Consider the following 10,747-nt stretch of genomic DNA (forward strand, 5'->3'; position numbering starts at 1 on the left):
TGGTGCAGGTCAGACACACAGACACACAGACAGTGTTTACATGGTGTGTGGTGGAGTATGCAGTGGTGCAGGTCAGACACACAGACACACAGACAGTGTTTACATGGTGTGTGGTGGAGTACGCAGTGGTGCAGGTCAGACACACAGACAGTGTTTACATGGTGTGTGGTGGAGTACGCAGTGGTGCAGGTCAGACACACAGACAGTGTTTACATGGTGTGTGGTGGAGTACGCAGTGGTGCAGGTCAGACACACAGACACACAGACAGTGATTACATGGTGTGTGGTGGAGTACGCAGTGGTGCAGGTCAGACACACAGACACACAGACAGTGTTTACATGGTGTGTGGTGGAGTACGCAGACTCCTCCTTCCTTCCTTCCCTCTCTCTCTCTCTCTCTCTCTCTCTCTCTCTCTCTCCCCCCCTCCCTCCCTCCCTCCCTCCCTCCCTCCCTCCCTCTCTCTCCCTCCCCTCCCTCCCTCCCCTCCCCTCTCCCTCCCTCTCCTCCCTCCTCCCCTCCTCCCTCCCTCCCTCCCTCCCCCTCTCCTCCCTCCCTCCCCCTCCCTCTCTCCTCCCTCTCCCTCCCTCCCTCCCCCTCCCTCCCTCCCCTCCCTCCCCCTCCTCCCTCCTCCATCCCTCCCTCCTCCCTCTCCCTCCCTCCCTCCCTCCCCCTCCCTATCTCCTCCCTCCCCCCCTCTCTCCTCCCTCCCCCTCCCCTCTCTCCTCCCTCCCCCTCCCTCCCTCCCCTCTCCTCCCTCTCTCCTCCTCCCTCCCCAGGTGGTGCAGGTCAGACACACAGACACACAGACAGTGTTTACATGGTGTGTTGTGGAGTATGCAGTGGTGCAGGTCAGACACACAGACACACAGACAGTGTTTACATGGTGTGTGGTGGAGTACGCAGTGGTGCAGGTCAGACACACAGACACACAGACAGTGTTTACATGGTGTGTGGTGGAGTACGCAGTGGTGCAGGTCAGACACACAGACACACAGACAGTGTTTACATGGTGTGTGGTGGAGTACGCAGTGGTGCAGGTCAGACACACAGACACACAGACAGTGTTTACATGGTGTGTGGTGGAGTACGCAGTGGTGCAGGTCAGACACACAGACAGTGTTTACATGGTGTGTGGTGGAGTATGCAGTGGTGCAGGTCAGACACACAGACAGTGTTTACATGGTGTGTGGTGGAGTACGCAGTGGTGCAGGTCAGACACACAGACAGTGTTTACATGGTGTGTGGTGGAGTATGCAGTGGTGCAGGTCAGACACACAGACAGTGTTTACTGGTGTGTGGTGGAGTACGCAGTGGTGCAGGTCAGACACACAGACAGTGTTTACATGGTGTGTGGTGGAGTATGCAGTGGTGCAGGTCAGACACACAGACAGTGTTTACATGGTGTGTGGTGGAGTACGCAGTGGTGCAGGTCAGACACACAGACAGTGTTTACATGGTGTGTGGTGGAGTACGCAGTGGTGCAGGTCAGACACACAGACAGTGTTTACATGGTGTGTGGTGGAGTACGCAGTGGAGCAGGTCAGACACACAGACACACAGACAGTGTTTACATGGTGTGTGGTGGAGTATTCAGTGGTGCAGGTCAGACACACAGACAGTGTTTACACAGATATTCAATTCAATGAAATAACAAAAACTCTCCCTGTTTCTCTGTCTGTCTGTCTGTCTGTCTGTCTGTCTGTCTGTCTGTCTGTCTGTCTGTCTGTCTGTCTGTCTGTCTGTCTGTCTGTCTGTCTGTCTGTCTGTCTGTCTGTCTGTCTGTCTGTCTGTCTGTCTGTCTGTCTGTCTGTCTGTCTGTCTGTCGGTCAATCACTTGCTCTTGACTCCCTCCTTCCTTCCTTCCCTCTCCTCTCTCTCTCTCTCTCTCTCTCTCTCTCTCTCTCTCTCTCTCTCTCTCTCTCCCTCTCCTCCCCCCTCCCTCCCTCCCTCCCTCCTCCCTCCCTCCCTCCCTCCCTCCCTCCCTCCCTCCCTCCCTCCCTCCCCCTCCCTCCCTCCCTCCCTCCCTCCCTCCCTCCCTCCTCCCCCTCCCTCCCTCCCTCCCCTCCCCTCCCTCCCTCCCCCCTCCCTCCCTCCTCCCTCCCTCCCTCCCTCCCTCCCTCCCCCTCTCCTCCCTCCCTCCCCCTCCCTCTCTCCTCCCTCTCCCTCCCTCCCTCCCCCTCCCTCCCCCTCCCTCCCTCCCTCTCCTCCCTCCTCCATCCCTCCCTCCCTCCCCTCTCTCCTCCCTCCCTCCCTCCCCCTCCCTATCTCCTCCCTCCCCCTCTCTCCTCCCTCCCCCTCCCCCTCTCCTCCCTCCCCCTCCCTCCCTCCCCTCTCCTCCCTCTCTCTCCCTCCCTCCCTCCCTCCCTCCCTCCCCCAGGTCATGTTAAACAGTCCTAGGCGTATAGAGGAGGAGAAGTCTAAGATGGCGTCTAAAGAGAAGGCTCTGAGAGAGAAAGAGGGGAAGAAGACTCCATCTAAAACTAACACTGTCAATGGGACCGGAGGAACGCCCATTCATCACGTTAGCACTCTGCAGGCAAGACTACTCTACTGTGTGTGTGTGTGTGTGTGTGTGTGTGTGTGTGTGTGTGTGTGTGTGTGTGTGTGTGTGTGTGTGTGTGTGTGTGTGTGTGTGTGTGTGTGTGTGTGTGTGTGTGTGTGTGTGTGTGTGTGTGTGTGTGTGTGTGTGTGTGTGTGTGTGTGTGGATGTAGAGATGGGTATACTGTAATTGCTGTAGAGTATCGTTAGGCAGCTCAGAGCCCTGACTTCATAACCGTGTGTGTGTGTGGATCTAGAGATGGGTATACTGTAATTGCAGTAGAGTATCGTTAGGCAGCTCAGAGCCCTGACTTCATAACCGTGTGTGTGTGTGGATCTAGAGATGGGTACTGTAATTGCAGTAGAGTATCGTTAGGCAGCTCAGAGCCCTGACTTCATAACCGTGTGTGTGTGTGGATCTAGAGATGGGTATACTGTAATTGCAGTAGAGTATCGTTAGGCAGCTCAGAGCCCTGACTTCATAACCGTGTGTGTGTGTGGATCTAGAGATGGGTATACTGTAATTGCAGTAGAGTATCGTTAGGCAGCTCAGAGCCCTGACTTCATAACCGTGTGTGTGTGTGGATCTAGAGATGGGTATACTGTAATTGCAGTAGAGTATCGTTAGGCAGCTCAGAGCCCTGACTTCATAACCGTGTGTGTGTGTGGATCTAGAGATGGGTATACTGTAATTGCAGTAGAGTATCGTTAGGCAGCTCAGAGCCCTGACTTCATAACCGTGTGTGTGTGTGGATCTAGAGATGGGTATACTGTAATTGCAGTAGAGTATCGTTAGGCAGCTCAGAGCCCTGACTTCATAACCGTGTGTGTGTGTGGATCTAGAGATGGGTATACTGTAATTGCAGTAGATTGCAGTTAGTATCGTTAGGCAGCTCAGAGCCCTGACTTCATAACCGTGTGTGTGTGTGGATCTAGAGATGGGTATACTGTAATTGCAGTAGAGTATCGTTAGGCAGCTCAGAGCCCTGACTTCATAACCGTGTGTGTGTGTGGATCTAGAGATGGGTATACTGTAATTGCAGTAGAGTATCGTTAGGCAGCTCAGAGCCCTGACTTCATAACCGTGTGTGTGTGTGTGGATCTAGAGATGGGTATACTGTAATTGCAGTAGAGTATCGTTAGGCAGCTCAGAGCCCTGACTTCATAACCGTGTGTGTGTGTGGATCTAGAGATGGGTATACTGTAATTGCAGTAGAGTATCGTTAGGCAGCTCAGAGCCCTGACTTCATAACCGTGTGTGTGTGTGGATCTAGAGATGGGTATACTGTAATTGCAGTAGAGTATCGTTAGGCAGCTCAGAGCCCTGACTTCATAACCGTGTGTGTGTGTGGATCTAGAGATGGGTATACTGTAATTGCAGTAGCAGTAGAGTATCGTTAGGCAGCTCAGAGCCCTGACTTCATAACCGTGTGTGTGTGTGGATCTAGAGATGGGTATACTGTAATTGCAGTAGAGTATCGTTAGGCAGCTCAGAGCCCTGACTTCATAACCGTGTGTGTGTGTGGATCTAGAGATGGGTATACTGTAATTGCAGTAGAGTATCGTTAGGCAGCTCAGAGCCCTGACTTCATAACCGTGTGTGTGTGTGGATCTAGAGATGGGTATACTGTAATTGCAGTAGAGTATCGTTAGGCAGCTCAGAGCCCTGACTTCATAACCGTGTGTGTGTGTGGATCTAGAGATGGGTATACTGTAATTGCAGTAGAGTATCGTTAGGCAGCTCAGAGCCCTGACTTCATAACCGTGTGTGTGTGTGGATCTAGAGATGGGTATACTGTAATTGCAGTAGAGTATCGTTAGGCAGCTCAGAGCCCTGACTTCATAACCGTGTGTGTGTGTGGATCTAGAGATGGGTATACTGTAATTGCAGTAGAGTATCGTTAGGCAGCTCAGAGCCCTGACTTCATAACCGTGTGTGTGTGTGGATCTAGAGATGGGTATACTGTAATTGCAGTAGAGTATCGTTAGGCAGCTCAGAGCCCTGACTTCATAACCGTGTGTGTGTGTGGATCTAGAGATGGGTATACTGTAATTGCAGTAGAGTATCGTTAGGCAGCTCAGAGCCCTGACTTCATAACCGTGTGTGTGTGTGGATCTAGAGATGGGTATACTGTAATTGCAGTAGAGTATCGTTAGGCAGCTCAGAGCCCTGACTTCATAACCGTGTGTGTGTGTGGATCTAGAGATGGGTATACTGTAATTGCAGTAGAGTATCGTTAGGCAGCTCAGAGCCCTGACTTCATAACCGTGTGTGTGTGTGGATCTAGAGATGGGTATACTGTAATTGCAGTAGAGTATCGTTAGGCAGCTCAGAGCCCTGACTTCATAACCGTGTGTGTGTGTGGATCTAGAGATGGGTATACTGTAATTGCAGTAGAGTATCGTTAGGCAGCTCAGAGCCCTGACTTCATAACCGTGTGTGTGTGTGGATCTAGAGATGGGTATACTGTAATTGCAGTAGAGTATCGTTAGGCAGCTCAGAGCCCTGACTTCATAACCGTGTGTGTGTGTGGATCTAGAGATGGGTATACTGTAATTGCAGTAGAGTATCGTTAGGCAGCTCAGAGCCCTGACTTCATAACCGTGTGTGTGTGTGGATCTAGAGATGGGTATACTGTAATTGCAGTAGAGTATCGTTAGGCAGCTCAGAGCCCTGACTTCATAACCGTGTGTGTGTGTGGATCTAGAGATGGGTATACTGTAATTGCAGTAGAGTATCGTTAGGCAGCTCAGAGCCCTGACTTCATAACCGTGTGTGTGTGTGGATCTAGAGATGGGTATACTGTAATTGCAGTAGAGTATCGTTAGGCAGCTCAGAGCCCTGACTTCATAACCGTGTGTGTGTGTGGATCTAGAGATGGGTATACTGTAATTGCAGTAGAGTATCGTTAGGCAGCTCAGAGCCCTGACTTCATAACCGTGTGTGTGTGTGGATCTAGAGATGGGTATACTGTAATTGCAGTAGAGTATCGTTAGGCAGCTCAGAGCCCTGACTTCATAACCGTGTGTGTGTGTGGATCTAGAGATGGGTATACTGTAATTGCAGTAGAGTATCGTTAGGCAGCTCAGAGCCCTGACTTCATAACCGTGTGTGTGTGTGGATCTAGAGATGGGTATACTGTAATTGCAGTAGAGTATCGTTAGGCAGCTCAGAGCCCTGACTTCATAACCGTGTGTGTGTGTGGATCTAGAGATGGGTATACTGTAATTGCAGTAGAGTATCGTTAGGCAGCTCAGAGCCCTGACTTCATAACCGTGTGTGTGTGTGGATCTAGAGATGGGTATACTGTAATTGCAGTAGAGTATCGTTAGGCAGCTCAGAGCCCTGACTTCATAACCGTGTGTGTGTGTGGATCTAGAGATGGGTATACTGTAATTGCAGTAGAGTATCGTTAGGCAGCTCAGAGCCCTGACTTCATAACCGTGTGTGTTGACAAAGCAAGTGAAATGGATAAACAAACATGAAATAAACGATAAACAGTTAACAGTAAATATTACACTCAAAAGTTCCAAAATAATAGAGATTTCAAATGTTATATTATGTCTATATACAGTGTTGTAACGATGTACACATAGTTAAAATACAAAAGGGAAAATAAATAAACATTTATTAAACTAGGCAAGCAAGTCAGTTAAGAAAATATCCATATTTACATTGACAGCCTACCCCAGACAACTTACCAAGAGGTAAAATATATAGTGAAAACAATAGTGGTCCTAAAACGGAACCTTGAGGAACACCGAAATTTACAGATGATTTGTCAGAGGACAAACTGATATCTTTCCGACAGATAAGATCTAAACCAGGCCAGAACTTGTCCGTGTAGACCAATTTGGGTTTCCAATCTCTCCAAAAGAATGTGGGGATCGGTATCAAAAGCAGCACTAAGGTCTAGGAGCACGAGGACAGATGCAGAGGAATGGAAGATTCGATATAGGCCGATAGTTTTTTATATTTTCTGGGTCAAGGTTTGGCTTTTTCGAGAGAGGCTTTATTACTGCCACTTTTCGTGAGTTTGGTACACATCCGGTGGATAGAGAGCCATTTATTATGTTCAACATAGGAGGGCCAAGCACAGGAAGCAGCTCTTTCAGTAGTTTAGTTGGAATAGGGTCCAGTATGCAGCTTGAAGGTTTAGAGGCCATGATTATTTTCATCATTGTGTCAAGAGATATATTACTAAAACACTTGAGCGTCTCTCTTGATCCTAGGTCCTGGCAGAGTTGTGCAGACTCAGGACAACTGAGGTTTGGAGGAATACGCAGGTTTAAAGAGGAGTCCGTAATTTGCTTTCTAATAATCATAATCTTTTCCTCAAAGAAGTTAATGAATTTATCACTGCTAAAGTGAAAGTCATCCTCTCTTGGGGAATGCTGCTTTTTAGTTAGCTTTGCGACAGTATGAAAAAGGAATTTCAGATTGTTCTTATTTTCCTCAATTAAGTTTAAAAAATAGGATGATCGAGCAGCAGTAAGGGCTCTTCGGTACTGCACGGTACTGTCTTTCCAAGCTAGTCGGAAGACTTCCAGTTTTGTGTGGCGCCATTTCCATTCCAATTTTCTGGAAGCTTGCTTCAGAGCTCGGGTATTTTCTGTGTACCAGGGAGCTAGTTTCTTATGGAAAATGTTTTTAGTTTTTAGGGGTGCAACTGCATCTAGTGTATTGCACAAGGTTAAATTGAGTTCCTCAGTTAGGTGGTTAACTGATTTTTGTCCTCTGGCGTCCTTGGGTAGACAGAGGGAATCTGGAAGGACATCAAGGAATCTTTGTGTTGTCTGTGAATTTATAGCACGACTTTTGATGTTCTTTGGTTGGGGTCTGAGCAGATTATTTGTTGCAATTGCAAATGTAATAAAATGGTGGTCCGATAGTCCAGGATTATGAGGAAAAACATTAAGATCCACAACATTTATTCCATGGGACAAAACTAGGTCCAGCGTATGACTGTGACAGTGAGTGGGTCCAGAGACCTGTTGGACAAAACCCACTGAGTCGATGATGGCTCCGAAAGCCTTTTGGAGTGGGTCTGTGGACTTTTCCATGTGAATATTAAAGTCAGCAAAGATTAGAATATTATCTGCTATGACTACAAGGTCTGATAGGAATTCAGGGAACTCAGTGAGGAACGCTGTATATGGCCCAGGAGGCCTGTAAACAGTAGCTATAAAAAGTGATTGAGTAGGCTGCATAGATTTCATGACTAGAAGCTCAAAAGACGAAAACGTCATTTTTTTTTGTAAATTGAAATTTGCTATCGTAAATGTTAGCAACACCTCCGCCTTTGCGGGATGCACGGGGGATATGGTCACTAGTGTAGCCAGGAGGTGAGGCCTCATTTAACACAGTAAATTCATCAGGCTTAAGCCATGTTTCAGTCAGGCCAATCACATCAAGATTATGATCAGTGATAAGTTCATTGACTATAATTGCCTTTGAAGTAAGGGATCTAACATTAAGTAGCCCTATTTTGAGATGTGAGGTATCATGATCTCTTTCAATACTAACAGGAATGGAGGTGGTCTTTATCCTAGTGAGATTGCTAAGGCGAACACCGCCATGTTTAGTTTTGCCCAACCTAGGTCGAGGCACAGACACGGTCTCAATGGTGATACATTTACATTACATTTAAGTCATTTAGCAGACGCTCTTATCCAGAGCGACTTACAAATTGGTGCGTTCACCTTATGACATCCAGTGGAACAGCCACTTTACAATAGTGCATCTAAATATTTTAAGGGGGGGGGGTGAGAAGGATTACTTTATCCTATCCTAGGTATTCCTTAAAGAGGTGGGGTTTCAGGTATCTCCGGAAGGTGGTGATTGACTCCGCTGTCCTGGCGTCATGAGGGAGTTTGTTCCACCATTGGGGGGCCAGATAGCTGAGCTGACTACACTGACTGTGCTAGTGGCAGACTCCACTATGCTGGCAGGCTGGCTAACAGCCTGCTGCCTGGCCTGCACCCTATTTGATTGTGGAGCTAGAGGAGTTAGAGCCCTGTCTATGTTGGTAGATAAGATGAGAGCACCCCTCCAGCTAGGATGGTCCTGTTTGTGGGTGAGTCCCAGAAAGAGGGCCAATTATCTACAAATTCTATCTTTTGGGAGGGGCAGAAAACAGTTTTCAACCAGCGATTGAGTTGTGAGACTGCTGTAGAGCTCATCACTCCCCCTAACTGGGAGGGGGCCAGAGACAATTACTCGATGCCGACACATCTTTCTAGCTGATTTACGCGCAGAATCTATGTTGCGCTTGGTGATCTCTGACTGTTTCATCCTAACATCGTTGGTGCCGACGTGGATAACAATATCTCTATACTCTCTACACTCGCCAGTTTTAGCTTTAGCCAGCACCATCTTCAGATTAGCCTTAACATCGGTAGCCCGGCCCCCTGGTAAACAGTGTATGATCGCTGGATGATTCGTTTTAAGTCTAATACAGCGGGTAATGGAGTCGCCAATGACTAGAGTTTTCAATTTGTCAGAGCTAATGGTGGGAAGCTAATGGTGGGAAGCTTCGGCGTCTCAGACCCCGTAACGAGAGGAGTAGAGACCAGAGAAGACTCCGCTTCTGACTCCGACTCGCTGCTTAATGGGGAAAACCGGTTTAAACTGCATCCCTGTCTCACCCCACGGCTCTGTGGGAGGAAATGTGTGTTTCTTGCCAATTTTAACCACACACTTGTTTATGTACATGGGTTTTATAATGTTGTGTGTTTTTACCCCAACACCACTTTCCATCCATTTGTATAGCAGACCCTGATGCCAAATTGAGTTGAAATCTTTTTTTAAATCAACAAAGCATGAAAAGACTTTGCCTTTGTTTTGGTTTCTTTGTTAGTCATTTAGGGTGTGCAGGGTGAATACGTGGTCTGTCGTTTACAGTAATTTGGTGAAAAGCCAATTTGATATTTGCTCAGAACATTGTTTTCACTGAGGAAATGTACAATACAATTTAAAGGATGTTCCCAACATTGCTCTCTCTATAACTCTCTCTCTATCACTCTCTCTCTATCACTCTCTCTCTATCACTCTCTGTCTATAACTCTCTCTCTATAACTCTCTCTCTATAACTCTCTCTCTCCTGATCATTTACTTCCTCTCTCTTGTACTGCTGTCCTAACATTACTAACTGGTGTGTCTGTGTCTGTAGGTGGTGGAGACCCGCTGTAAGAAGGTGTGTACATCCAAGTCAGACCTCCGCTCTAATGACTTCAGCATCGTGGGATCTCTCCCCAGAGACTTTGAGCTTTCTAACTTTGACTGCTATGGCAAGCCCATTGAGGTTACTGGGGCAACCGGCAAATCACAGGCCAAGAACAACAAGAAAGCCCCGCCCCCTAAACCTGTCATCCCCGCTGCAGCCAAACGCATCGACCTGTACGCACGTGCTCTGTTCCCCTTCAGTTTCCTCTTCTTCAACGTCATATACTGGTCTGTCTACTTGTAGGGAGGGAAGGTGTGTTAATATCTGAGAATGTCACTGGGTATTCCCATTTTTTAAATTAACATAATTTACTACTTTATCTTGACCTGTAATCCTTGACCTCTAACCCCTGACCCCTTGCCCGTGAACCCCAATCCTACATTTAAGAGGCTGGTTTCCCCGACTCGGATAAGGCCCAGTCCTGGACTGCTCTCTCAATAGATAAAGTCCATTGGACTTAATTCAAGAAAAGGCTTCATCTGTGTCCAGGGAACCAACATGTAGAGGTGATCTTAGATTAGAACTCATCCTATACGGCTTGGCTTTCTCAATGTAGTAACCAGCCAGAGACAGACAGACAGACAGACAGACAGACAGACAGACAGACAGACAGACAGACAGACAGACAGACAGACAGACAGACAGACAGACAGACAGACAGACAGACAGACAGACAGACAGACAGACAGGCAGACAGACAGACAGACAGGCAGACAGACAGACAGGCAGACAGACAGACAGACAGACAGACAGACAGACAGACAGACAGACAGGCAGACAGACAGGCAGACAGACACAGACAGCAGACACAGACACAGACACAGACAGACAGACAAACAGACAGACAGACAGACAGACAGACAGACAGACAGACAGACAGACAGACAGGCAGACACACAGACAGGCAGACACACAGACAGGCAGACGGGCAGACAGACAGACACGCAGACAGGCAGAAAGGCAGGCACGCAGACAGACACG

At 48.0% G+C, this 10,747-nt stretch overlaps 1 protein-coding gene across 2 annotated transcripts in view; it reads left to right on the top strand.

Moving 5' to 3' along the window:
- The window catches only part of LOC124021172 (glycine receptor subunit beta-like), a 67,012-nt gene extending 56,565 nt beyond the window's left edge, over positions 1-10,447 (top strand). The window contains exons 10-11 of one of the 2 annotated variants that reach the window (XM_046336521.1): positions 2,379-2,537; positions 9,713-10,447. In XM_046336521.1, the coding sequence (XP_046192477.1) occupies positions 2,379-2,537; positions 9,713-10,009 (456 nt within the window). In that variant the 3' untranslated portion in view covers positions 10,010-10,447. Of the gene's footprint in view, positions 1-2,378; positions 2,538-9,712 lie in introns of those variants that run through there. The other variant, XR_006836212.1, reaches the window with a different exon arrangement.
- Positions 10,448-10,747: the final 300 nt, after the last annotated feature.

This window comes from Oncorhynchus gorbuscha, unplaced genomic scaffold (genome assembly GCF_021184085.1).
Source record: "Oncorhynchus gorbuscha isolate QuinsamMale2020 ecotype Even-year unplaced genomic scaffold, OgorEven_v1.0 Un_scaffold_1076, whole genome shotgun sequence".
NCBI lineage: Eukaryota > Metazoa > Chordata > Actinopteri > Salmoniformes > Salmonidae > Oncorhynchus > Oncorhynchus gorbuscha.